At 54.5% G+C, this 25,969-nt stretch overlaps 13 protein-coding genes across 13 annotated transcripts; 3 read left to right on the top strand and 10 right to left on the bottom strand.

The window, feature by feature from the left end:
• Nucleotides 1–135: 135 nt before the first annotated feature.
• Nucleotides 136–1,806, bottom strand: DSM5745_08455 (uncharacterized protein; the record flags this gene model as incomplete). The annotated part of the gene is made up of 1 exon (XM_026750471.1): nucleotides 136–1,806. One exon carries the CDS (start codon nucleotides 1,804–1,806, stop codon nucleotides 136–138), a length of 1,671 nt encoding a protein of 556 aa, XP_026600484.1.
• A 441-nt stretch (nucleotides 1,807–2,247) lies between these two features.
• Nucleotides 2,248–3,946, bottom strand: DSM5745_08454 (cytochrome P450; the record flags this gene model as incomplete). Its single annotated transcript, XM_026750470.1, has 3 exons — nucleotides 2,248–3,565; nucleotides 3,618–3,713; nucleotides 3,759–3,946. 3 exons carry the CDS (start codon nucleotides 3,944–3,946, stop codon nucleotides 2,248–2,250), a joined length of 1,602 nt encoding a protein of 533 aa, XP_026600483.1.
• Nucleotides 3,947–4,344: 398 nt separating this feature from the next.
• Nucleotides 4,345–6,404, bottom strand: DSM5745_08453 (uncharacterized protein; the record flags this gene model as incomplete). The annotated part of the gene is made up of 5 exons (XM_026750469.1): nucleotides 4,345–5,115; nucleotides 5,172–5,261; nucleotides 5,321–5,961; nucleotides 6,007–6,161; nucleotides 6,214–6,404. 5 exons carry the CDS (start codon nucleotides 6,402–6,404, stop codon nucleotides 4,345–4,347), a joined length of 1,848 nt encoding a protein of 615 aa, XP_026600482.1.
• A 501-nt stretch (nucleotides 6,405–6,905) lies between these two features.
• aspf34 (cell wall protein PhiA) lies at nucleotides 6,906–7,505 on the bottom strand (the record flags this gene model as incomplete). The annotated part of the gene is made up of 2 exons (XM_026750468.1): nucleotides 6,906–7,168; nucleotides 7,220–7,505. 2 exons carry the CDS (start codon nucleotides 7,503–7,505, stop codon nucleotides 6,906–6,908), a joined length of 549 nt encoding a protein of 182 aa, XP_026600481.1.
• A 3,205-nt stretch (nucleotides 7,506–10,710) lies between these two features.
• DSM5745_08451 (uncharacterized protein) lies at nucleotides 10,711–12,865 on the top strand (the record flags this gene model as incomplete). The annotated part of the gene is made up of 4 exons (XM_026750467.1): nucleotides 10,711–11,177; nucleotides 11,228–11,424; nucleotides 11,775–12,126; nucleotides 12,157–12,865. The coding sequence occupies 4 exons, from the start codon at nucleotides 10,711–10,713 to the stop codon at nucleotides 12,863–12,865; spliced, it is 1,725 nt and encodes a 574-aa protein (XP_026600480.1).
• A 260-nt stretch (nucleotides 12,866–13,125) lies between these two features.
• Nucleotides 13,126–14,190, bottom strand: DSM5745_08450 (zinc-binding alcohol dehydrogenase family protein; the record flags this gene model as incomplete). Its single annotated transcript, XM_026750466.1, has 1 exon — nucleotides 13,126–14,190. The coding sequence occupies one exon, from the start codon at nucleotides 14,188–14,190 to the stop codon at nucleotides 13,126–13,128; it is 1,065 nt and encodes a 354-aa protein (XP_026600479.1).
• Nucleotides 14,191–14,334: 144 nt separating this feature from the next.
• Nucleotides 14,335–16,259, bottom strand: DSM5745_08449 (GMC family oxidoreductase; the record flags this gene model as incomplete). Its single annotated transcript, XM_026750465.1, has 2 exons — nucleotides 14,335–15,948; nucleotides 16,011–16,259. 2 exons carry the CDS (start codon nucleotides 16,257–16,259, stop codon nucleotides 14,335–14,337), a joined length of 1,863 nt encoding a protein of 620 aa, XP_026600478.1.
• A 713-nt stretch (nucleotides 16,260–16,972) lies between these two features.
• On the top strand, nucleotides 16,973–18,260 carry DSM5745_08448 (uncharacterized protein; the record flags this gene model as incomplete). The annotated part of the gene is made up of 5 exons (XM_026750464.1): nucleotides 16,973–17,134; nucleotides 17,183–17,219; nucleotides 17,265–17,335; nucleotides 17,382–17,758; nucleotides 17,804–18,260. 5 exons carry the CDS (start codon nucleotides 16,973–16,975, stop codon nucleotides 18,258–18,260), a joined length of 1,104 nt encoding a protein of 367 aa, XP_026600477.1.
• A 485-nt stretch (nucleotides 18,261–18,745) lies between these two features.
• On the bottom strand, nucleotides 18,746–19,990 carry DSM5745_08447 (glycoside hydrolase family 28 protein; the record flags this gene model as incomplete). Its single annotated transcript, XM_026750463.1, has 3 exons — nucleotides 18,746–19,001; nucleotides 19,057–19,694; nucleotides 19,748–19,990. 3 exons carry the CDS (start codon nucleotides 19,988–19,990, stop codon nucleotides 18,746–18,748), a joined length of 1,137 nt encoding a protein of 378 aa, XP_026600476.1.
• A 516-nt stretch (nucleotides 19,991–20,506) lies between these two features.
• Nucleotides 20,507–22,374, bottom strand: DSM5745_08446 (ankyrin repeat domain-containing protein; the record flags this gene model as incomplete). Its single annotated transcript, XM_026750462.1, has 3 exons — nucleotides 20,507–20,893; nucleotides 20,957–21,061; nucleotides 21,169–22,374. 3 exons carry the CDS (start codon nucleotides 22,372–22,374, stop codon nucleotides 20,507–20,509), a joined length of 1,698 nt encoding a protein of 565 aa, XP_026600475.1.
• A 327-nt stretch (nucleotides 22,375–22,701) lies between these two features.
• On the bottom strand, nucleotides 22,702–23,122 carry DSM5745_08445 (uncharacterized protein; the record flags this gene model as incomplete). The annotated part of the gene is made up of 2 exons (XM_026750461.1): nucleotides 22,702–22,952; nucleotides 23,005–23,122. 2 exons carry the CDS (start codon nucleotides 23,120–23,122, stop codon nucleotides 22,702–22,704), a joined length of 369 nt encoding a protein of 122 aa, XP_026600474.1.
• Nucleotides 23,123–23,865: 743 nt separating this feature from the next.
• Nucleotides 23,866–24,669, top strand: DSM5745_08444 (uncharacterized protein; the record flags this gene model as incomplete). The annotated part of the gene is made up of 1 exon (XM_026750460.1): nucleotides 23,866–24,669. One exon carries the CDS (start codon nucleotides 23,866–23,868, stop codon nucleotides 24,667–24,669), a length of 804 nt encoding a protein of 267 aa, XP_026600473.1.
• Nucleotides 24,670–24,684: 15 nt separating this feature from the next.
• Nucleotides 24,685–25,642, bottom strand: DSM5745_08443 (uncharacterized protein; the record flags this gene model as incomplete). Its single annotated transcript, XM_026750459.1, has 2 exons — nucleotides 24,685–25,256; nucleotides 25,306–25,642. 2 exons carry the CDS (start codon nucleotides 25,640–25,642, stop codon nucleotides 24,685–24,687), a joined length of 909 nt encoding a protein of 302 aa, XP_026600472.1.
• Nucleotides 25,643–25,969: the final 327 nt, after the last annotated feature.

Genomic DNA, 25,969 nt, shown 5'->3' with positions numbered 1-25,969 from the left:
TTTTTTCCACTTTTCTTATTCCTCCTTTTTTTGTTAGTTTATATGTCCGAGTCTGCATAATCAGAGACTTTACCCTCGTTTTGTTATTTCACCTTGTGTGTGTTTTTGCAACGTTAAATGGTTCAACCGCGAGATCTAACAGCAGTGGTCATCCTGATAACAGTGTTCATGATGACAACAGTGATCCTGCTCGTACTGCGAATAGCTGGTGTACTGATAGTGCTCCTCACAGTACCCATGCCCAACCCGCCGCTCCGCAGACGCAGTGTGAACATGCATTCCCCTACACCCGGGGCCAGATTGCCGGTGTGTTGAGGCGTGGTTGCCGCGCTGCTCGAAGACGCCGTGCACAGGACAATTTGGATTAACGTCGTGTTCAGGACAATTCGGGTTGACGCCATGTACAGGACAATTCGGGTTGACGTCGTGGCCAGGGCAATTCGGATTGACATCGTGTGCAGAGCAATGCTCGTGTGAGGGCCGTCGCTCGTTGGATCGCCGTCGAGACGAGGAGGTGGAAGTTCCCGCCATGGACGTACTCTTCATTGCATCTGATGATACTCTGGTAGAGCCCGTACGGCTACGGCCACCTGAAGAACTGTGATCGACTCGCGGCATGCTCCCCTTTGCGCTGGATGACATCCTGACAGAGTCTATACGGCTACGGCCAGAGGAGGAATTGTGATCAACCGGGGGGATCCGCATGGGAGCTTGAGGCCTGACAGTGGCAGACGACGCCACCGAGCCCCGTGAACTCCAGTTCTCCGTTGGGTGCCGTGCGGATACCCTAACCTGGCTTGCGGAATCTTCGGGGTAGATTGTGCTCACCCTGCTTCCCCCGTGCCTGGTGCTGCTGACTGACATGTTGTCAAGGTCTCGCAGACTGGACTGATTCGTGCGGCTTGAGCGGTTGGCTCGTGAAGACCCATGGCGCTGTTCACTTACTGCTGAAGCTCGGCTAGAGCGACCAACCGTCCTTGAGCTGATTGTCGAGGGAGAAGCCCGTACCTGGCTTGCTGAATCTTCAGGGTAGACCGTGCTGGCCCTGCTGCCCCCGTGCCGTGTGCTGCCGACTGATATGTTGTCAAAGTCCTGCGTCATGCCGTCGACGACCGGGTCGCGGGGAGCGAGCTGGGCGTTGCGGCTTGAGCGGTTGGCCCTTGAAGACCCAGGTCGCCGTTCATCTGCTGGGGACAGAAAGCTTTCACGACCCAGGATCGACGTGAATGTCGTGGGGGTGGCCTTAGCGGTGGAAACCCAGTCGTCTATATCTTGCGCTTGCGAGGTATGAGAATGTCCGCCATCGCCAGATCGAGATTGCCTGGAGCTGTGGCTCACTCGGGAGTCGCGGCCGCCATCATCAACGCGGGAGGTACGAGATCGTCTGGAACTGTGGGTAACTTGGGAGTCACGGCCGTTGTAATCAACGCGGGAGGCGTGGCTGTCTCCTGCCACTGAGCTCCTCCTCGACTTCCGCCTGATACTCGAGTCGTGATCGCCTTCGGCCCTGGAGACATTGCTGGTGTTGGAGTCAACGCGGGAGGAGTGTTGTTCTCCGGCCACGGAGCTCCTCCTTGATCGCCTGGAGCTGTGGCTGACTCGCGAGTCACGGCCATCATGATCGACGCGAGAAGAGCGTGTCCCTCCCGCTGCAGAGCTCCTCCTCGATTGCCGGGAGCTGTGGCTGACTCGGGAGTCATGTTCGTCATGATCGACGCGGGAGGAGTGTGTCTCTCTCACCACGGAGCTGCTGCCGCTCGTCATGGAGGAGGCGATGTCCGAGAGTTTCTGTGAAAGTCTCCCCATTTTGCTAGTGTAGTGGGACGTATGTAGACTGGGTATACCTCGTGCTAAGCTTCTGGGCTCTTGTTAAAAGAGGAATGAGATGGACGATTGTGGTGGTAGAACAGCACAGAGACCGGAAAGATCAGGGTTTATATATCCCGATGCCACCGTCTTTGGAGTCAGAACCATGGTGTAGGACAGACGCAGTCAATGAAAAGCATTCGGGGATGAATACTGGGCGAAGGGCGTCGTAGCAAAGGATTCTTTATTCTACAGACCAATTGTACGTAAAATACTGAGGCCCAAAGCAGAGAGAACGGGAGATAAAGAAGAAAGAGCGAAGACACAAAGGCCAAGGACTACAAAGAAGATCAGGATAGGAGTGTCCTCATGTGTCCAGGGACAAGTAAGCGGCCGCGTACGTTTCTATGGTAGTAGAGAGTCTCTACCAAAGTCCAACTGCTAAGCAGACAGACCCTCATAAAAGCCCCTCAACGCCTCAAACTCCCTCTGCAGCACATCCGCCCTCTGCTCACTCCGCGGGGTCATCCTGATAGGGAACTTCTTGGGATGAATCACAAAGCCGCCCGCATACCCCGTCTCAATCGAGACATCAGGAGGATGTCCAGGGACCTCCTCCAGGTCAAACCCCCACACAATCTTAGCGATGTTGATCTTGATCGATGCCTCGGCCATCTTCTGCCCAGAGCAGATCCGTCGTCCGACGCCCCAGCCATACGAGCTCTTCCGCTGCTCGCCTGGCGCGAGCTGGATATCGGCTTTCGTGCCGTACTTGTTACCCCCGAGCCACCGCTCTGGCCTGAAACATGCTGGGTCATCGTACTCGCTCTCGTTGTTGTGGATGGCCCACGTGTTGGCGAAGAAGATCGTGCCTGCGGGGAAGACGTAGCCCTTGTATGTGTCGGTCTGCATGAGCATGTGTGGGATTCCACCGGCGGCCACGGGTCGCCAGCGGAGGACCTCGTGCATGCATGCTTCGATGTATGGGAGATGGTCCAGGTCGGCCATTGTTGGGGATCGCTCGGTGCCACACACGCGATCAACTTCGTCTTGGGCGCTCTTCAGCGCGCCTGGATTCTCGAGCATACCGAGAAGAAACGAGTTGAGGGTCGACGATGTTGTGTCTGAGCCGGCCTCCATGAGGATCCCGCCTAGGTAGATTGTGTGCTCGTCGTCTAGCTTGTTTTGAACCTGCTCGTCGATAAGTTTCTCCATGAAACAGCCTGTCCGGACGCCTCGTTGCATTCGCGCTTTGGTTTCGTTGTAGAGCCTCGAGTACAATGCGCTCTGATCTCGTCGTATCTGCTTTGCCTTTCGCTTCCATGGGGCCAGGAACTCAGGAATATGCCGTAGGAACGTAATACCATCGACTGGAGGTGCAGCGCCTGGCTCGAGAAGAGCAGTGAACCGGTTCTGGACGTCGTACAAGGCTTGGATGTTGGGAGAGTCGAAGCTTTCACCGCGTTGACCAAATACCGAGGCGAGAATGACGGCCGTAGTGTAGCGCTCGATGTGCTCGTAGCATCGGCCTGGGTCGCGGACCATATCGTATGCTGTCTGGACGGCCTCTGCCTGTTGGATGGGGACGATGCCGGCGAGCTCACGGGGCGTCAGGAGGCCTTGGGCAGCCTTGCGCTGTGCTTTCCAGGTATTTCCATATGGGGCAAATAGGATGTGTGTATCGTCTGGGCAGATGAGCTGGTTGGCGATGTAGTTGGACGGTCGCGAGGAGTAGAGGTGGCCTCGCTTCTCGAGGAGCCTGGATGGTTTGAGCGATAGTGATGATCAAGGGTACTGGTCTACAAACTCACTGTTCAACGTCTCTCCAGTCGTCTAGGATCACCACGTTTGTTGGCCCAAACTTGAGTCCGATTATAGGGCCGTATTTCTTGGTCCATTGGTGGAAGCTGTACGGGTTAGTCAAAGTCTCGATTGAAGAACAATGCACTGACAGTACAAAAGCTTTGGACTTGGGAATCAGATGCAAGTTTCCGACCAGTGGCAGTGCTCTCGGTCCTGGAGGGAAGTTCCTTGGTCGCAAGCTGGCCCAGGTATACGGAGCAAGCGCTGCAATGATGACTGCGAGCAGGGCTACAGCCAATGACGCAAGTACCTCGACGCTGTCCAGAATGAGTCCCATGATGGTAGTGCAGTTCTGCAATGCAAGAGAGGGCCGTTTTGCAATCCATGAGAGTGACCTGGGATCTTTATTCCAGTCGAACATGCAGGATTAACGCTTGACACGTCAGCAAAGGTGGCAGCGGCAGATGGAACCAATGGAAACGAACGCATTGCCGTAGATGAAACATATCAAAGTGAATGCATTGGCAGCAGAAGAAATCAATGGCAACGAATGCATTGGCAGGACAGGGATTATGAGACTAGACTGACCCCAACTGCTTGGCTACTTCTCCAGTGGCATATAATAACAGAACAGTGGATACCTTCACATATCTCATTATGCTGGAAGGGTCTATTTTCCATCTTAGGGTTCTAGCCATTAAAAATAACGATCACCCTGCCCATCAAAGAGAAGCGTCACACCCCTCTGAACAACCCTCCTCCCCGAAGAGCCTGCCCGTGTGGCGGCACAACCCTCTCCCTTCCCAGGTTATAGAGGCCCTGCGTATGCCGGTCAACGGATGGCTCGCTATCACTGTCGGAAGTTCGGGAGTAGTTGGATCGGCTCGTGGACTCTTCGGCGGTAGCTTGATCGGAGGCTGTTTGGCGTGGATCTGAAACAGGCGCCTCTAAGGGAGTTGGAGCCTGTAAGGGAGTTGGAGCCTGTAAGGGAGTTGGAGCGTCTAAGGGAGTTGGAACAACAAAGGGAGCTGGAGCCTCTAACGGAGCTGGAGCCTCTAAGGGAGTCGGGGCCTGTAGAGGCGCCGAGGGCTGTGGGTGTGTCGGGGCTGGTGGGTGCGGGATAGGGATATGCGGTGCACTCTGCCGGAGCCGCTCCTCGCGCTCGGCCATCCTCCTGACGCGTTGACTGGGCTTTCTGTTTCGCACGCTATCCCAGCGTCCAGGTGGTGGGCCTGGTCGAATTGGCGGCTCTTCGGTTGTCATAGGAGCAGCTACCGGCACCGTTGCTATTCCACTGAATGGATCGTCGATTGGAGATGGCTGGTTTGGTTGGTTCTTGTGCCGGCCGGTGAAGTATTGACGAACGAACGAGTATGGACCTGTTGAAGACTCTCCGGATAGCTTTCCCACAATGTATGCCACGGTGACCGCCGCGACGAGGGCGACAAAGGCCCAAAGGGGGTACCAGACTGCGGACGTGGAGAAGGTCGTCATTCCAAATATGCCCTGGTGATGGAGTAAGTATCGAAATAACCCTCAAAGACTCCTACTGCTATGCTTACAGCGACGAAGGACAGGGGCAGGAATGCGAATGCCAGAATGTTCAGACGCGCCACTGCGAGGCCCTGGGAGACGGTCTCGGTGTTGAAAACCTCCAAGTGACGTTCTATCAACATAGGTATCAACTAAAGGAGAGAATGCAAATACTCACCAAGCTCAGGACGCTGTTATACTGCTGCAGGATGACCTCCGATGTCTCCCAGTGGTGGTTCAAGTCATCCTTCAGATCGGCCAACCGCTCGGTCAGGGTTCCCTTGAATGGGGGTCCTGAGGGCCAGGGACCCAAGGTGCCTTTCGAGATATGCTCTTGAATGCGCTTGAAAGAGGCCATGTGTAGCCGCAGGTCTTCACGCAGGGTGATGACATTGGACGTCGCCCGATGGAGCCTCCGGGTCAAGTGCAGCGTTGAGGGACGCATTGAATCTTCGTACGCTTGGGCGTCACGGCGGGCCAGATCACGGCGGGCAATGTCCCATACGCCTGGCCAGTCGCCGCAGGCTTGGAAGAGGTCCATGTAGATCCAGAGCGGGCAGTGGAGGAGCCGGTTCATGCGCCAACTGTTGTCGGGGCCCCCGAGGTGCTTGTCCAGCAAGGGAAGCAGCATCAAGCTCGCGAGCCAGAGGATGATCATCGGCTCCTCCGCGTGTTTGCTGTGGTCTAGTCGAGAGGCTGACAGGACCAGTGCTGCGACTCCGTGGACAGTCACCATTCCGTCTTCAAAGTTCATGGTTGGGGCATTCTGCTCTGTACGCCTTTGGCTGGCCAAGAGGTAGTTGAGCAGGAAGCTGAATTCTGTTCAGGTTAGCTGGGATGAAGACCTGGAACAAAGCTGCTCACCTTCCTTCTCGTCGTCATACGATGGTCTTACGGCCGTACTTGGCCCCTGGCCCTTTCCTGAGCTGAGATAGTTGACCAAGTCGCGTGGGAATCCCTTCAGTTCGGCATCAAGCGTGTCGAGGAGCCATGGTTCAGTGGGACTGCCGCAGAAGACACTGTGCAGAGGTAAGTAACAACCGCGACATGAAGCTTGTTCACAAAACCCACATGACCAAAGCTCGATTTTTTAACGTGCAATCTCGAAGCCTTGCGCGCAAGTGATCTCCAACCGTGGCGGCTTGAGCTTGCGAGAAGCGCTGACCTTCGAACAGCGGGCCTTTCGTGACTTGACCAGAGCCCGTGTTGGTGTAGATTGTGACTGCCCGGGCAGGAGCCACAGGTGGATCTTTCTCCTTCATGATCGAGATGCTCTTCAGGAGGACGTCGTTCAAGTTGCTCTGTGAATTTGGCCCACTTGGGCGCTGGGCATCCAGAAGGTTGTCCAAAGAGCAAGATGCCCCTCACTCATGCAGGAGGTCAGCTCAGCTCAGCTCAGTCCAGCCCAGCTCAGTCCAGCCCAGCCTCGTTGGCTTTCGACTGGGCGAACCATTTCGATCGGAACTGATGGCAGGGGTTGTGATTGGTGAGGTTGGCGCCCGGAACGAACTGCACAAGGCATTGGTCCAGAAGTAGGGCCATCCCTGTCTTTTGGACAAGATAGACGATTTGCTAATGGCTGAGCTGAGCTTGGGTTGTGCCATTTAAAACACTGTCAGTGGGATCCTTCCTATATCAGACGTCACGATGCTCATGAGCAAAAAAGCCGAGCGAAATACTCGAAGTGAGCATGAGGACGATCTTAGATGCGATCTATTCAGTAATGTACAGGTATAGAGACTATATACAAATATCAAACACGCTTAGGAAGAGTAGGTGCAAGCAACGGGGCTGTCGGACTTCTCGACGCGGGCAGCAATGCCAACACAGTCCGAGTTACCAGCGGGGTTGGCAACGCCAGCGGAGGCCCAGATGCTGTAGGCGCCGTCGATGCTGTTGGGGCAGGCAATGGGGCTGCTGCCGTCGAAGACGAGGTGGTTGTTCTTGTCGATGGACCAGCCGGTCAGCTCGCCGTTGCGGGGAGCGCTGGAGGAGTCGCCGGTGGTGTAGCCGATCTTGCCCTGGCCTGTTGGACTGTTAGCTTTGATGTTGATGTGGGAAGGGATGTAGATCGTACCCATGCCGGAGCGGTCGACGTAGAACTGCTGGGTCTCGTCGGTGCCGTAGAGGTAGAGACCGCCGTCCTTGATGTAGAAGGTGGCGAAGCCGTCGTCGGTGCCCTCGCAGGTGGCGTTCTGCTTGGGGAGACCGGCGAAGAGACTGCCCTTGGCCGCGTTGAAGCCAGAGTACTGGACGGCGTCACCGGAGCGGATGGCGACGAGGCCAAAGGTCTCGGGGGTGCTGGGGGCAGCAGAGGCGGCAGCGGCCAGAGAGGCAACAGCGGCGACGGAGGTGAACTTCATTGTGATGGTTGGAGATGTTGAAGATGGAATTGAAAAGGTTGTTTGTTTGCTTGGTAGTAGTCTGAGTGATGATGGGATGAAGACGGCGGGATAGGACCTGGTATTTATATGCGGAATCTCCCACCCCCAGATACATCAAGATGGCCTTCAGGGCGTGATTTGCCTCCATTCGCTCATTCCAAGGATTGATCTGCGCCTGATCGTTAAAACCTCGGCTGTTGACCTCATTTTCTCCACAGAATGTCTCGGATGAGGCGGAGGGCCCCCACAGCGTCATTAAATCAGGATGATTTAGATCGGAGGACTAACTGTGGTCGGAAAGTGATTAACCGGGTTGAGAAAGAGAGCCCCAGATAGAGTAAAGTCTTCTAAAAATACAAGTCCCTGGCCCACACCTTCCAGAGGGTTCCCCTGAGTGATGCAACTGCGCTCAAGCGATGTCTTACCTGCTGAGACACCCAGCGACTTGGCCACCGTCCAAGGCTAGGCGCAGGCAGCAGCAGCATGTCTCCCATGATGATTCCATTGCCGGTGCGACTGCGAGTCCTGTGCTGCGTTGTCGACGACGAGGATCAAGTCTATCACTGACATATGATGGAGCTTCAGGTCGTTTGGTAGACCCTGAGAGATGCGCCGGCCTATCCCGACTATTTACACTGCAAAGGGTGCTTGGCGTTTAAGTTATTAACGGCATGGCGCTGTCATTTCAACGGCTCAAGCCACAGGGTTATTGGCGTGTTTTGCATCTATATTGACTTCTAGTCTAGCCCGGTGCTGAAGAAACGCTCGATGACCGCAACCAAAGCCTCCAACAACTACGGAAGTGATGACAAGAAGGGAAAGAGGGTAGCACCTCTGAAGTTTCTCCTTAATCACTCTCTATGACGCACATTCATCCCATACTAGCGACTATGTCAATTAGCTAATGGAAACTCGCGTTGGTACTACGGGCGTTGGTACTATGGTATCCTGCATCGACCACTGCAGACGGTCAACAAAGGGCTATCGAAAGGCAGAGGGGTTGGCAGGAACGACAAGGGATGCCTGGGTCTGGCCTATACTGCTGTCGTCTTGGTTGTTGCGACCGAAATGCTGTCGAATCGGCCAAATGACCCTGGTGCTCGCCGCTGTAAATGCGTCCTGTCTAGAGGTGTCGTAATGGAACTGCTGCATGACAAGGCTACGGCGAGTGGTATGATGAGCAGTTGACGGACGATCGCAGGTCATGGAATTGGGTCAAGACAATGTAGTAGATCACTGCTCTTGTCCCCCTTTACGAGACCCGTAGGCTCCACCAATTTCACCGCGTGATCACTGATCTCATGTACGCAGCTATGAACAGGATTCTTCGGTGTGTTGAAGAAGTGCCCAGTGATTCTTTCCTCTCTGGAAGGGGGTTCAAAACGACCAAGACCATTTGGCGGAGTTCGGTCGTCTCTCGGATATCTACATACGATACACCAAGACAGTTCAACCCTGCATCAGCCCGTAAGGCGTGAGGATCGCCAATCATGCCGTATTCTGCATTCCTGTTACTGTTAGAAAACCGGAGGAAGTCTCTCGTTCCTAGGGTCTAGGCTTTCCGAAGCTGGGGGGTTAATCGGATGTGAATATTCCCAGCCAGGATTGTCCCGAGGCAACGTATAGGTATTCTTTCCCCGAGGCATCGGGAATACCCTCGTATTATGATGCCAATAATCGAAGATACCAAGAGTGCGATGGGATTTGGTTCTTCTACGGGTCACTACGAACTCACCATACGCCCTAGTATATATGTTTCGCTCTTTGTCGAAATTGCTGCTGGAAAGACAAGAACAAGTAGAATTGCCAACAGAGACAATCCCCGGGTTCTCCCGTAACTCTACGCAGAAAATATATATTGGGCGGCCTGCCTGAAGTAGGGTGCATGCTAGGGTCAAGTTCGACATGTGCAGCCCATGCAGCCTGTTTACACAACAAAGGGCGCTTGGGTCTTGGCCATATGATGGACGGTGTGCCCGTTTCTTCTGAAGCTCTTGCGCAGTAAGTAGAATGTGTCTCCTATCCTCAGTAATCCAGATGTTGTATACTCCTCGCTTAATCCGCTGAGTTCTTCCCTGCGCTTCGTCTTCCCACAACCAACAACCAACAACCGACCGTGACGCCCGTCGTCCGCCGTCGCCGTCGTCGTCGCAAGTGCAAGGCCTGTGACTCATGCTACCGCAAGAAGGCAGGCTTTCCTTCTGGTCAAGCTGCTCCGGAAACCTAACCTGTTTCTAGATCGCATGTGACTTGGCCACCCCCAAGTGCAACTGGTGTTACCACCATGATCTGGAGTGCACCTTTACTCGGAATCAGGAGCTGAACCGCATCGGGTACGTCTCTTGTGATGGGAAACGGCTTTCTATTGACTCTGGGTCGCGTGTAAGCAAGCCAAGTATAGCAACCAAATGGCCCTCCGCGTCAAAACCCAGCTCGAAGGCTGCGACAACCAAGCCATTCCAAGCAGGAGATGGCGAAGATGGCGATCAGCAGCCGTCCTCATCCGAGAGTACGGGATCTCACCTCCTTCTTGGCAATATCTACGCGTTTAATGGCATGCCCTTCTTCTCGCCCGGCGGCCGAGACTGGATTCGATCGCGCACCGGGCAGGACGTCAACCTGGTCCACTATACGCCTCCAAGACGTACCCGGATGTTGAATCCCAGTTCTTTCCGGGCTGTGATCTCTTTGCCCGCCAAAGAGGTGCTTTACCAGCACCTAGATCTGTACCTCTCGTCCCACTTTGCTCAAATGTTTCCGTTCATCCAGCGGTCGCTCTTCGAACAGAGTGTGGACAGAACTCCGCGCAGGGCACAGTGGCCACGGCCCGAGCCTGTGTCTTTGCCTTCATGTCAATGGCGTCTCTTGTGTCAGATGAGCTGAATGACCAACGGCTCTCGAACGTGGATGACTATGCTGCCCAGGCGTACCAGCTGCTGCCGGGATTCTTTGGTGATTCGACCACCCTGAAGGGTTGCAGGCGGTCTTCATGCTAGTATGTATTCTTCTACTCAATAAGATGACAGAAGAGCTGACCTTGCCTGGCAGGTTTCCTACAGCGAGGCGGTTGCAGGAGATCTTCTCGGAATGGAGCTACTGCTATCGTTGGCAACTCGCTTTGTCTTTCATCTGCGAGGGAATACCCATCCTTCGAAAGTTGATACAGGGCCCACACAACTCAACAATGCGCACCGGACTGCCACCGGCTCTCAACGACGCCAATTGTGACCTTACCTTGCCGGCAGCTCAACAATTCTCACCAGTGTTTATAGCTTTTATCCGGTTGGCCATCATTCAGTCCCAGATATATCGTCGAATCTACTCCGCCTCGGCGTTGACCCAGACCGATGCCGAGCTTCTCTGTACCATTCGTGAGCTCGATGGACTGTTGGAGGAATGGAAACAGTCAATCCCTACCGACTCCAGACCTACATTCACGAGCCGACCGACTGACGCAGAGAGCATGCTTTCGTCGGCGTTTCAGCTGGAATACCACTACTCCATGGCTACGATTCACCAAGCTAGTGGCCGGTGCCAATCTTGGACGGACAAGCAGAACACGCGGGCACAGGGGTCCAGCCTGGCCATCAGTGTCGCGGCAAGTCGGTCGCTGCTGGGCAAATTCTCAGAGCTTGAGCTGCAGTTCCATCAGTATAACCTGTTGTGAGTCGACGAACATCGACAAAGGACCTGGAAGCCAGACTGACAGGCCCTATGTTCTACCTTCCCTACCTCACAGGAGCCATGATTCATCTCTTCTGCAACATTCTTCTGTACCCGGAGGAAGAGAGGAGTCAGAGTGACTTGGAACTCATCATCGAAGTGCCGGTCCGCATGGTGTCGCAGCTGTGGCCAGACGCTCCTGCGGCATTTCGGACCCAAGTGGAGTACGTGAAAGGTCTGGGAAGCGAGATAGAACGTCTTGCGCACATTGCCATCTCGAAATCAATGCAATAACTGCTCTTGGGCTTTTCCCAGTCTCTCTCCGCCGATCCCCCTGCCAAGCGGAATGCGCGGCCGTAAGGCTTGTTGGGTATATGGTTCCATCTCTGTCGGAATCAGTAGAATATGGGCCTTTGGAAAATACTTCGCCTCAGTTTTCAGCTTAAATCCAACCGGCTGCCTAGCATGGCTCTTGTTTTTCATCCGACAATCCCTCCTGTCTTTCGAAACTACCTTACGATGGCATTCACCACGATCAAACCAGGCTTCTTCGTGGCAATCGGCATCTGTTTTCTGATGCTCCAGGTCCTGTTTCTGGAAATCTCTCCTATCTCTACGGGACTCAGTTCAAGGAATCAGAGCACACTCATAACCTCAAGCTGCTGTATGTGGACTACGACGGCGGCGTGGTTGGCCAATCCGTGCTCAAGGCAACACCTTCCCAACCATCCAGCAACAACTGTCCGACAATTTCGCTGCCCCGAGCGCTGTCCGCAGTGCTGTCTGCTCTGGAGTCCACTGGGGCGCCGTCTATGCGCTTCCCGATGCCTCGGACAATCTCGCGGAAGCCCTGGTCAATGGCAGCAGCACCTCCGCCCCGACGACCCTGGCCTACATCTGGAATGGAGCTCGTTACGCAGCTTACGCTCAGAGTGCCGTTTACGCCAACATAATGATCCTGATCCAGGCCACGATCGGCCTACTACGCCAACAATGCTTCCAGCGCGTTGGTCTCGAATGTCTCCGCCCTCAACGTCTTCCTCGATCCCATCCAAGCCCAGGAAATCAACATCAAGGCAGCCAACCAAGGGACGAGGATGCTCTACAACACCGTCTCAATGATCATGACCATTATCATGCAGTTTTTCTTCATGATGGCGCTCAACGGCATCTCCGCTCAGTTTAACCTCTTCACAAGTCTGAGCTGGGTGACGAACGGCTTTATTCGGATGTGCGCCTCGGTGGTGTACACCTTTATCAGCGCGCTTTGCATGATTGGGTATATTTGGGCCTTTAGGGAGGACTGGGATGTGAATGGTGCCCAGTTTGTGCTTAGTTGGATAACAATCTGGCTGTACATGCACATTGACTTCTTGCTCTTCGACATCATGACGACATTTATCCCGATGCAGTTTATGCCCTTTTGCATGCTCGCCTGGATGATCGCCAATGTATCCAGCACCATCGCGCCCTTTGAGTTAAGCGCAGGGTTCTATCGTTGGGCATATGCTTTGCCCGCCCATGAAGCCTACGCCATCCTCGGCCAGATCTGGAGCGACGGTTGCACGGAATCAGCTATCCCACCATGCCTGGAACGTTCAACGATCGGTAGTTCGGCCGGTCTTCTTGCATTGGGTTGGGGGTACGCTCGCTGGCCCGACGCAAATAGATTATAGACTGGTATCGGCGTTTTTCCTTTTTGCTGTCAACTCGATATATAAATTTCTCTTTTCAGGCATTCCCGCACAAAGCATCCCTCACGGATATATATCCCAACATCAGGCAATGCCTTACAAAAGCATTGAGATCTCGCTCGAACCAACGCACTAAGACAACCATTTTGAGCTACAAAAGATAATACCAACAACTAGACAGAAGCAACTGTATCAATTTCTACAGGCACTAGACCATACACTGCTATTTCTTTACATCACCTTCATGCTACAGGACGAATGACAACCTTCTCCCCCGAAACCCCAGCCCGATTCTTATCCAGCGCCTCATCCAGCTTCTCCAGCCCACCCTCCACAACAACAGGCCGGTTCGGCACAAACTTGCCAGTCGCAAGCCACCCATCCTCACTACCAAGGCTCTTCATAAGCGGAACACTCAAGTACCGCAGATTAGGGCTGCTGCCAAGACCGAGCACCTGGCGCACGTCGACCTTGGGCGTCTTAGACGCACCGAGGTCCTTCGCTTCGGCGTTGACGCCCTGCACGACGACGACTTGGCTTGAGACGCCCGCGGCGGCGAGGACTTCGACGCCGAGCGCTTGCGTATCGGGGGTTGAGATGGCATCGAAGATGAAGTCTAGTGGTAGGCCGTTTAGAGCGGAGATGAAGTCCTTGGGGCCGGCCTGCTTGCGGTCCAGTACGACGTGGGCGCCGAGCTTCTTAAGGTGCTCGGCGTGGGTGAGGCTTGAGTTTGTGATGATGCGCTCGTAGCCAGAGAGGCGCGCGAGTTGGATCACGTATTGGCCGACCGAGGAGCTGCCGCCCAGGACCACCAGGGCTTTTCCATTGCCGGCGCGATCGCCGCCCTCATCCCAGGGGGCAGGGGTAAGGCCACGGCCGGTCTTGTCGTAGAGGCCAGTGATGCCGGCAACCGTGGCAAGACTGATACCGGCCGCCTGGTCGTCGGTGATGGACTTGGGAGTCTTTGCGACGAGCTCGGCGGGCATCTTGCAGTATTGCTGGAAGGTGCTGGCGTCGTAGTTGCCGATGATGCCCTGGAAGAAGACCCGGTCGCCGACGGCCAAATTCTGCACCTTGCTGCCTACCGAGACGATCTCGCCGGCGGCGTCACTGCCGAGCACTGCAGGGTAGGAAGACACGAAGAAGCGGTAGTCGCGGATCTTCCAGTCGACGGGGTTGATGGCGGTGGCCGTGATCTTGATGGCGACCTCATCGGTGCCCAGGGGAGTCAAGGAGCGGTCGGCAACGGTGTGCCGGGGGTTCTTCTCCTCGAACAGAGCGGCTTTGAAGCTGGATGGAACGGACATGGCGAGGGATGGACTGTTGGGGATGACAGATGCTGGGGATGGACTTTTGGGATGTTGACAGATTCTGGCCTGGAAGTCTTCGGAAGCGCGTGGAGCAGAGCGGGGCAAGGACACTTAAAATGATGTCATTATCTAATTCATGCATTAACAACGATGCAGCAGGTCCTCCTTGATCAGATCCGCCGCCTTCTCGGCCAGCGCAAAGACGATGGCCTGGATGTTGCCCCTGGGGATCAAGGGCATGATGCCCGCGTCCACCACCCGCAGCTTCCTCGTGCCATACACCCTCAGTCGGCTGTCCACCACGCCGCCGCTCTCTCGAGGCGCCATGGCTGTCGTTCCTGTGACGTGGTAATGTGCCACAATGCGATCTCGGGTCAGTTGTCGCGTAGTGTCCAGGTCATCTACGCGTTTATCGCTGTGCAGACGGCGGCCATCCTTCTTGATCAGAGAGGCCATGGGTTCCGTCGCTGCCAGGGTCTCAAGCCATTGAGTGTGTCGGGCATGAAGTTCCAGGTCAAGCGGATGGGAGAAGAACTTGGGATCGAACAGAGGAGGCGCATAGGGGTCGTTGGAGGTCAAATGAACATGGCCGCGAGAGAAGGGCCGGTTCAGGACAGAAACGATACTGACGAAAGATCCCGGCTCGGTCATTCCAAAGATCCCCTTGGGACTCGGGCCCTTCTCAGGGGTGATCTGGAACGGGGCGAGAGTGTACTGTGCGCTGGGCTCGCTGTCGTCCTCTAGAATCTGGCGCAGGATGCGATACTGCGATTCCCGACCGGGGCGGCTGGGGTACTGATAGTCCTCGAGGTATTTCTTCAGAAGCCCGTCTAGCTCTCCGTCCTGCAGCGAGGGAAGCGTCATGTAGGCGGACGAAAGAGGACACAGACCGAGCGGACCGGCACCGGAGTGCTGCTGCCAGGCGTCCATGGCCATCTTGGCCACTGCTGGATCACGCAGGGCCTCTGCCGTCTGTTGCCCGTCTGCGACCTCCCAGCTGAACGGCACAAACCCGTGCTCCTGCAGGTTCTCGCCGACGTTCGGGTTGTCAACCAGGACTTCAATGTTGTGTTTGGAGAGAAGCTCTACGCCGCCGATACCGGACAGTTCGAGCAGTTGAGGGCTCTTGACAGCTCCAGCCGAGAGCACAACTTCGGTCGCAGCCGACACTGTTCGTCGGACTCCGTCTTTAGGAGTGAATTGGACACCGGTCGCAATGACAGACCCGTCAGCCTCCTTCAGCAAAATCTTTTCTACCAAGGCCTCAGTCACAACCCGCAGATTGGGCCGCTTGGCGATCTCTTCGTTGTAGTAGGCGACACCGGCATGGCTCCGGCTCTTGTCCTTTGGGTTGATGGTTGCCGGGTTGCAAAAAGCCCCCTTCGCGACACCAGAGATGGGGTCGCCAGTAAGCTGATGGTTGAGGTTCTCAAAGACCTTGGGCCATGCGGCGCTGAAGGCGGGATAGGGGCCCTCGCCAAAGGAGATCTGGACAGGCCCGTTGCCGCCTTGGAGGGTCTCATCAATGTAGCCGAGTGATAGCTCGTCGCGGATCGCAGGAATTGGCGGCGTATACGTTTCGGACTTGCGCAGGTAATCGGAGAGAGAGGCCCAGTTCCAGCCGGGGTTGCCCAGTTCCTCCCACGAGTCGATGTCCTTCTTGCTGGGATAGATGACCATCCCGAGGTTGATGGCCGATGAGCCTCCCAGAGTCCGACCGCGAGGCTCCGCGATCTGGCGGCCATTCAGGCCATTCTGTGAAGAAGAGCAGTGTTAATATAAAACTGGCCATCGATGCATTTCGGATTGGGTCGCACCTGGGGCGGACTGGTGATGCACCAGTCAAACTCCGGATCGAAATAGGTGCTGGCTGCGAGACCGGGGATGGCAATGCGAGGATCGTTGACGCGATTGCTTCCTGCCTCGAGGACCAGCACTGTCACCTTCGGGTCCTCTGTCAGGCGGTTGGCGATGACAAGACCCGCTGTGCCTCCCCCGACGACAATGAAGTCGAAGGATTGCGAATCCAAGCCATCGACGGATGAAGTTTCTGCTGCCGAAGCCATGACGAGCTGCACGGGAAAGGGTTGAGGAACCAAAGACGATATTGATGAGAGGACCCAGCGGAGACGAAGCAGGGAAATCAATCGAGGAGCCACGTGGATGTTCTCGGTGCGCTTGACGAGATGCGAAGTTCTCATCGGCTTCGGGGTGTGCTCGGTGTCTCTCCGTCGGTCTAGTGTGTCTAGTGTCTAGTGTCTAGTGTCTAGTGTCCAGTGTCTAGTCGGTGGTGAGTAGTGGCAGGCAGTGGGGGGTGGGGGTCTCTACCGTTCGGGCCTTGGGGGCCGGACCGACAACCAGCCTGTCGATGAACATCTCTTCGGCCTGTAACTGAGTATCGATTGCTTGGGCATGCAGAAACAAGAGTGCCAGTCGAGTCTTGTAGTAAGTACGTGGTTATCGTGAGCCAAGCTGTCAAGCTTCGACAAGCTGCGTCAAGCCCTAACAGGCGAGACGGGACGGGGAGATTGAGCAGCTGGATAGCGCCATGCAGGACCCAGAACCAGGCCGTGGGTCAGGCTGTGCAGCCACTCAGCGTCGATGGGGATCGAGTAGTTCACCAGTGGCGCTGGCACATGGCTGCAGACCCCACGGGCTATCGTATTCGTCCACTTTGATCCTGCAAGGCGATGTTAACAGTCTGCCTTTCCTTTCTATGTTTTTGATTTCTTGCCGCTGCCATCGATGCTCTGACAGCTCCTTCGTCAAGGGACCTACGATGAAGACCTACGCCCTCGATGTGCCACTGGCACGGGACCCGGTGATCACAGTCACCGTGTTTGGGGTCGTCGCTACGTTGACAACAATCATGCGGTTCATCTCCCTGCGGATGCGACAAGTCAAGCCTGGGGCTCCAGAGTTCATGATCGTGGGCGCCTTGGTACGATAACAGAGAAATGGAGGGAGCTTCATGGCTAAACCAATGCAGACGATAGTTTACATCTTTATCGCCATTCAATACATCCGTCAGTGCCACCCGCGTATTGCTTGAAGTCGTCTAACAAGCGCAGTGTCCATCGCCGGCGGCTGTGGCAGACATGCTGGGACAGTTGACCCGTTGTCGGTTATTGTCACGCTCAAGGTATGCTGTTGAGGACGAACTGGTTGAGACTTTACTGATTTCCTAGACAATCCTCCCCCTCGAGGCCTTGTACGGAATCGTCATGTCGCTCGTTAAAAGCTCGATCATGCTCTTTTACTACAACATCTTCGGCACCAAGCAGTCCTTCAAGATCAGCGTCATGATCGTCATGACCATTGTCTGGCTGTGGGCCATCAGCGTTGTCCTTGAAACTCTTCTGCTCTGCCGGCCACTCGCGTTCAACTGGGACACCAAACTTGATGGGAAATGCGGCGCACGGAATGCAACCTATGTCGTGGCTGGAACGCTGAACCTGGTTACGGATCTGATGGTCATGGTCTTGCCGCTTCCTCATCTCTGGAAGCTGAAGCTCAATATGGCTAAGAAGCTGGCGCTGACTTCGGTTTTCTGCATGGGTCTCCTGTACGTCACAGTGTGCTACTCCCTTCTTGAGCTAACAGGAAGCAGGGTGTCCATCATCAGCATCGTCCGGCTGTCTGCGTTAATGGCTATTGACTTCGACGACGTCACCTACTCCCTGCCGATGGGCGTGCTCTGGACAGTGCTTGAGCCCGAGCTCGCCATCATCTGTGCGAATATGCCGGTCTTGAAACCAATTCTCTCGCGCATGTTGCCCAGATTCTTCAGCTCCACGCGCCAGAAGAGCTATGGGGTCTCTGATCCGCAAGCATTTGAGCGACTTGACGAACGAGGATACTCTCTTGGCCAGGTCAGCCGTGATCAGCTGGTACCGACTTCCACCGGAGGTGCCCGATTCAAGGGGAGCTATGCCACAACAACGTTGCAAAGTATAGACGAGGAGTCTCGAGACTCGGACCAGCAGCGTCTGAGAGAACATGCACAAGAGCCTTCGGGGATTAATGTTGTGCAGAACTTTGACGTGCAGTATTATACCCACAAGTAGATGGATTACTTATTATTTGAATTCTATCTCATGGATCAATCGTGGGCATCGATCACCTTGCGTTCTTCGGGGTCCGTGAAGAATCGACCTCGAGGCCAGAGACTCGACCCATTTTATAATGCGAAAGTCCGTCAACTCCAAATTGTGGACCGTGTCAATTATATATTTGTCCAGCCTGGACCCGCAGTCCAGTCACGATGATGATGTACCAGAGCCGCTGGGGGAGACATGATTAGGCTCGAGCTCTCATGGTAAAACATATAAATGCATTATAGTGTTTATACAGCGTCTTAATCTTACCTCTAAGTACTAGGCGCAGCTCATACAAAGAGAAGACGGATGTACAGATAATTTGGGACCGAACAGGTATGAAGAAACAAGTTCTCCACCGCGACCGGTCGCATTATATTGAGAATAGTAAATAGTATACACGAAAAGAAGGAACCCGTCAAGGCACTACACCCGAGCTACCACCGCAAGAACGCTTAAGTGCTGCAGGAAGCAACGCTGGGGACGTTCTCGCAGTCAGAGTAGTCCTCACCACCGCTGACCTCAACGCCGGACCAGGTCCAGTCGGAGCAGCCATCATCACCGCAGACGACGACGATGTTGTAGCCGTCCGAGTCGACGGCGCCGGAGCCGGAGATGTCCTCGATGGTCAGGTCGGTGATGGGGATGCCGGAGGTGGGGTCGCCGTGCAGATCACCGCCGTCGTAGTTCTGCTCGATCAGGATGCCGTACCTGGAAGTTGTCAGATGTGTCCACGGGTGTATTTGGTTGGAAGAGGATGGCTTACTTGGAGATGGAGTCAAGGGTGATGCCCGAGTAGGTGACGCCCTTGATCTCACCGGTCTCGTCGGACTTGGCCTTGATGCGGATACCGTTGACCGAGTTGGAGACGGTTGAGTCCTTGAAGGTGACCGTGTCGACGGTGTTGTCGTCGCGGCCACCAACGCTGCCGATGGACAGACCGTGGCCACCAGAGCAAGTACCGCCGCTGAAGGTGATCTCGGTACCGGAGTTGACGGCAACGCAGTCGTCCTGGTTGTAGACCTTGGCGCCGGTGATGACAACGTTGTTGCTCTCGCCAATGTCGAAGCCATCGGTGTTGTGGCCACCGGCGTCGTCACCGGCCGAGTTGTCGATGGTCATGTCGGTGATGGTGAGGCCATCGCAGCTGTTGATGGAGACGGCCTGGACGGGGGTGTTCTCGATGTAGAGGTTCTCGATGGTCGAGTCCTTGAGCGAGTGGGCGTAGAAGAACTTGGGCTTGGTGACGCCGCCGTTGGAGCCCTCGCCGTCCCACCAGCGAGAACCATCCGGGTTCAGCTTGGCTCCATCGGCACCCTTGATGGTGATGCCAGTGCCCTTGATCTGGAGCAGAGGTCCGTCCCACTCCTCGTATTCCCATGAGGTGGTGCCTTCGAAGACGACCTGAAGGCAGGTGGTGGTTAGCCTTGACTGGTAAGTGATTGGAGGCCTCTTACAGTGGTGTCGTCCTCAAGGTCGCTCAGGTCAAGGGTGGTGCCCGAGGGGACGGTGATGTCGGACAGGGTGATGGTGGCACAGTCGGCCTGGGACTTGCTGGCAGAGGCCGCACCGTCTGAGCCCGAGAAGGTGCAGGAGTCACGCTTGGCCAGAGTCGGGGAGGCCGTGATCATGGGGTGAGGCGTGGCCAGCACCTCGGTCGCAAAGGCGACAAGGGCAAGGGATCCCAGAGCGTAGTACATTTCGACCAGCGAAAGACGGTTAAAGAATGACAGAGAATGTGAATGAAAAGAGAGAGAGAGAGAGAGAGTGATGGTGGATGGGAAGCTATCTCGACGGCTGGACAACAGCCCTTATATAGGCGAGGAGGGCTGCTCCTGAGGAGACGCCGTATCCTGCGTGGTTCCCTCATCTATTTTCCTCCAATGGAGACCGTTCTGCAGCGCATGTAACATTGCTACCTAGAAGCCGGTGGAGTTCGAGTCAGCCCTGTCAATGCCCAGAAAGCTTCGCCTTTCTTGTTCCTGGCCGGTTGAGTGCAGCTGGGCCCGAGCGTGTCTCCGGTGGAGTTTGCTCCTGTTTCATCCAGACAGCTCTTGGTTTCGCATCTCGTATCTCCGAGCAGAGCTGACGAATCTGCGGTGGAGTTCGTATCTCTTGGCTGGAATCGGTGTTTCATCCAGACAGCTCGTCTCCATGCCCCCTTCCGGCTCAGCCGGCACCTCATACGCAATTAGACGGTCGCAAACTTCGTTTTATCAGTGAAGCGGACTCGCAGCGCTCTGTCTCATGGCGTGGACATCGAACTCTGCGTATAAGGTTCCGGATGCGATGGTTGATGGCATAGCTTGCAGCGGGATCAAGTGGATTAGCCTGCTTCCCTCCTTCTGGTGTTTGATGAGAGTCAGGAGACATGATTCATTCAACCCGGTTGATCCTTGCCCTTCTCGTTCAGGGCGACGTGCCGTGATGCCGGCGAGATTGCTGCTGTTCCTTCTGATCCAGCCCTGGTCCCATTGGGCAAAGTCCCGGGGGACCTTGTCAATGCCCGCGTTCCACTCGTTCTCGCAAAAGGAGTCTCGATCTGAGCTGGCCCAGGAGGCTTGTCTCAAGCTTTCTCCCCGAGCATCAAGTGTTTCGGTTTTCTGCTACGCAGCATCATGGAAACAGAGCTACCACTTCGTCATTGTTCGAACACCGGTTCTGACCATAGCCGATTCAAAGCTGAAGCCATTACGGCTTAATCCTGCTGGAGAAACATGGCCGAGCTCGACCTTATCGCGCCCAACAACCATGACGCTGAATGAACTATCCTACTTGAGTACATGAGTCTTGCTGGTAATGTGACGTACGCCAATAATGAAGTTAATCTGGGTTATGCCCGGGAAATCTTGAAAAATGAATATACAGTGTCCCTTACGTCAGGGCAATCTTCGGGGTAAGGGAGAGGATAAAGATCAGGGTGGCAGTACCCCATCCGTTTAAACGCTCTATTCTTTTCCCAGGCTAGTCCTTCAGCGAGTTCAACATGTTCTCGAATCTCCTCCCGATAAACTCTTGATTCAGCAAATCTAGGTTCAGAAGGGACACCCAAAAGAACGACAGCAGCTTCCTGGAACCCGATCCTTTGTGCGTGGACAATATCCTCGGGGTCAGGACGGACATCTTTCGAGACCAGCAACGCTATCATGTCCAAGTGCCGCGCATGGACTGCGTACCAGATCGCGCTTTTCGTGCTACCGTATGCTTGATGTGTTGTGCAGTACACGCGCAAATGCGGGTTCGCGCCCATCTCGATCAGAAATGCAGCTGTTTCGACGTGGCCGTTCATAACTGCATTGAATAAGTCGTAGTGGCCGTAAACCGATATGTCAAGTCCATGCTTGACAAGCAGCTCGATCGCCGTTTTGTCGTTGTTGGCAGCCGCTTTGCGCAGAGCCCAGTCTGTCTCGAGGCGTTCACCATTGGCAAGTAGAAGGCCCCAGAGCTCCAGCTGGAGGCCGTGGCCTTGACCTGCGTCTAACGCTGCTTCGAACGCGTGTGGTCGATCTTTGGGATCTGAGCGCGCCCCGTGCCTGAGCAACCGCTCCACCATGGCGACGGAATTGGACTGCACGGCGGCGACGAGGGCAGAAGATGCCCGCATGGGGATCGGAAGAGCTCGCCGACCTAGCGGAGCATGAGGGTGCAACATGAGATCCACAAACTCAGTACGGCACTCGCGGATGGCACAGTGGAAAGCAGCATGCATCAACGTCGGCGGGGGCGGTTGTAAAAGCAAGGCTCTGAGTGTCTCCAGGTGGTTTCCACGGACTGCCAATAAAAGCGGGTTCTTGACCTTCTCAAGGGTAGGATCGTCCATTTTCCATGGCTTCTCGGGCTCGAACAATGCAATATACGCACCCAGACCCTGCAGCTCTTTCACAAAGTCAGTGCGACCGTACTTTGCGGCCCCCACAAGGGCTGAGCCGCCGTGGTGGCGGACATTATGGCGAACCAGGTAGGGCTGGAGGAGGTGGTACAGCTTTCGATTGGACTTGACCAGCGAGAAGATATCGTTCTGGTGAGACAGGTATCCGACAATGGTAAGCAGAATCTCGTTGGGCAATGCAGCGAGGGAAGTCATTGTCGAGGTTCCATGGGGGTTGGGGAAGAGATCACCAACAACAAAGAAATAGAAACGCAACACTGCGCCACCCTTGGCATCTTACGTGATTACCTTTAGCTTCTGGGCAAGGATCTAGTACGCTTGGGCCTTCACATCAGTTGCAAAAGGTCTGTGAATACCATGCATTTCCCGAGACTACTATCTGCCCACCAAGTTGTGCAATCATCCCCGTCCAACGTCACTGTAACCAGTACAAAAAGAAGCCAATGTCCCATACGCTGCATTAAAAGCAGAAGTCAACCCGTCATGCATCAAACAATCCAGACGAATCTCCCTCTTCATCCTTTACCAAGGCAACGAAGGAATCCAAAGGAACATTTCGGAATGCTTCACTCCACACCTGGAGCAGAGGAGTTCATGAGCCGGGCTATCCTGCTTGGGCCCATTCTGGAGCACCTCCAACATAAACGCGGCCGAATGGATGCCCAGTGAAAGAGCGTTCTGGATCAAGTCGTCGAGACCAGAGTGTTTTCCACAGCCAGTGCATACTTGGCGGTCTTGCACCATGAGCGTAGCTTGACGCGAGATGTCGGAGCCTGATATTGTGGGTTAGGGCAACGCATCTTAGAGATGAGGGTAGTGAATTACCATCGCAGTCAAGCAGCGAGCCAATGTGTGCTCGTTCCTCGGGAGTGATGATCCAGCGGTAGCCGCCAGGAACGGCTTCGGAGAGGGGCGAGATAGCCTCTGGAGGGATCGTGGCCATGGTTTAAGTTGGTAAAGGAAGACGAGGATTGACAAGTGTAGGAAAGGTCAAATGTGGTTGAATCGGACGGTAGTTGGGAAGAGTTTCAGACTCAGCGGATCAATCCTTAGTATTTATGCTTCATGCCTGAGGGTATGGAATGCTGCTTTGGCGGCGTCTGCCGAGAGGGAAAGACGTAGAGAAGGTCCGGGCCCCGGTGTCAGCTGAGTGATGCTTTGCAGTACAAAGGAGATGATCTTGAACTGGACTGGAATGACTTGCGTGAACCATTTGCATCAGGTCGAACCTCATATACGGCGTTCACTTGCGTATTTCATGGTGTGTGATGATGGCCAGCCATTGGGTCATCTGGCCCGATGAAACCAACCATGTCTACAAGGCATTGAAAACATGACCGTTCAGTCGGCGCATTGTTAGGCCTAACTGATTGTCCAAGATCGGCTGCTTGTATCTAGATATGATGGGCCTTGAGGCAATGGGGCCCAGGGTAGCAGCACAATGTGCAGTCTGGCAGAAAGCACCAGGGATCACCTGGAAGCGCTTTCATTTCAACCAATTGATGATCTTCCGCGAAATCCATCCGGAGCAGGAATTGAGGGCCTGTGCATCCTAGGGCAAAGCCGGGTTAGATGGAGTCAGCCCTTAGTGCTGATGTGAGATCAATGAGCTGAAGATGGATTTAAAACTCGCCATCCCACTGCATTATTTCTTTTTCTTCTCTTCCCATCCTGCTGATCTTCATTATGCCGAACCCGATCAATATTGCTCCTCGATTCGAGATCCGCAAGCTGGAGCCCCAGCACCTGGAATGGGCCAAAGCGATCATCAGCCACAGCAATGTCTTCCACTCCCCTGTGTGGGCCAAGCTGTATCCAGAAAACCAGGCTGAACGATTCCGGGCGACGTTCAATGGCGCCACGTATCTAGTCCAGCATCAAATCGACTCCGGCCTATCCTACGGGGTGTTCGACACCGAGTACCAGTTCAAGCGGCCCGAGTCAGCAGCAAAGGGAGGGGCCATGTACTGGGAAGATGAGTGGAACCCCAGCTTTACTGGCGATGACATCCTGGCACGCATGGACTTTCCACTGGCTTCGATTGCGCTGGCATTTGACGCCGCTGATCCGATCGACATGCAGCGAGTGGCACCGCTGTTCAAGGCCCTGCCTCACTTTCCTGTCTTTGCCCCTTTCCTCGATGCAAGGGATACGAGAGATCCCGCCCATTGGGAAGCCAAGGGACCCGGCGAAGTGCTAAAGCGGATGGGCACGGCCACAAGGGCGGATTACATGGATTCTGGCATAACCAAGTCCATGGCGCATTGGCTGATGTGGGATGCTGCCGAGAAAGGATTCAGAGGGATCAACATCGAGTGTTATCATGATGCTGTAAACCATATATGGACGCGTCCCCCGCCGCCATTCAAGGCGGACTTGGTTGCAAAGGTCAGAGTGAATGAGTATGAGAAAGAGGAGAATGGCAGGACAGTTCGGCCCTTCCCACATGTGGCGCAGGCTTTGACCAAGGTTTATGTTCATCTCAGGTAGTCAAATGCTAGGACATTATGCTGGCTTTAAAAAGTCCCGTTTGTGCAATACAACCGATTGCCCGATCTTCTCGCACAACACCACCAAAGCCCTGCGGTCTTCCTGCGACGACAGCAAAGCCTTCTCAACCCTGCGTCTTCGCTGTCCGTTCTCTTCCCATCCACTTATCATTTTACGGTGGTACGCGGTCGGCAGGGTTCCGTCACAGAAGGTCATGTAGCACTCTCTATGGAATCCAATCTTAACCTCTGTTTCTCGATCAAACGGCGTGGTCCCGTCTGTCCACCAGTCCGGCGAGGAACCAAAGCGGAAATGGCGCAGATGAGGGAGGCCGTGCTGGAAGGCTAGAAAGTAATCGGCCCAGCGTCTGCTGTACGAGGCGTAGACTTGATTGTCCGGAAGGTCGGGGTGCGGGCGAAACTCCTGTAGGGAGAGGACGGTCTCCTTGAGGGGGGTGTCCCCAACGACCTTGTAGTATAGCGCTGCCTTATGAAAAATCATGCACTCGTCCATGTATAGCTCGCTGAGGGTTTGGCCGTGCGATATGATCCACTCGAGCTGGGAGTCATACATGAAGGTATAGTTGCCTAATGCAAGGGTTTTCAGTTGGGAGAAATGGAGGCCGCGCAGGTCTACCCTGGGCGAAAAGCCGACGGGGTGGCGAGAGTACACCGTCAAGTGTTGCAGATTGGACATTGTGGGTTTGAGCCAAAATCAGGGCAATCTGCTGTAGAATCGCTGCGTTTTTGGTGCCTGTGTCAGAAAAGGACCCAGCTGGACTTACATTAATGTCAGAGGTCTCACTGGGACTATAATTTGTGACATTGAGCCTAGGAGACCGCAGGTTACCAAGCACCTTCATGAGATCCGCCACAGTCTGTGTGTCGGTGGGATTGACATTCTGCATGTCCCGGAAGGCCAACTCCTGCAAAGGTCTCGTCAACGCAGCAACTGCACCTAGAAACCGCGTCATTATTGCATTCCTAAACACGCTTGGCTGTGGAAGTGCGTAGATATCGTCCTCTAACCCACAGGTGGTGCGGGTTTACAGTGTAATTGTATTAGCGGCCAATTGTTAATTAGTTAAATTTTAAAAATTTTAATTATAAACCTTCAAAATTAAAAACTATAAATTATTTAGGTAAATAAAGTTACTAATTAAATTTAATTTATAAAAATTTTAAAGTACTTATAATATAAGTTAGGGTGTAAAATAATTATAAAATTATTAGGTTAAGTATAAAATTAAAATTTAATAAGGTAAAATAGCTAATAATAGTAAGAGGTTATATAAATACTT

The sequence above is a fragment of the Aspergillus mulundensis genome, assembly GCF_003369625.1.
Source record: "Aspergillus mulundensis strain DSM 5745 chromosome Unknown scaffold_10, whole genome shotgun sequence".
Taxonomy (NCBI): domain Eukaryota; kingdom Fungi; phylum Ascomycota; class Eurotiomycetes; order Eurotiales; family Aspergillaceae; genus Aspergillus; species Aspergillus mulundensis.
Note: the sequence above shows the minus strand (reverse complement) of the source record. Positions and strands in the feature narration are given on the sequence as shown.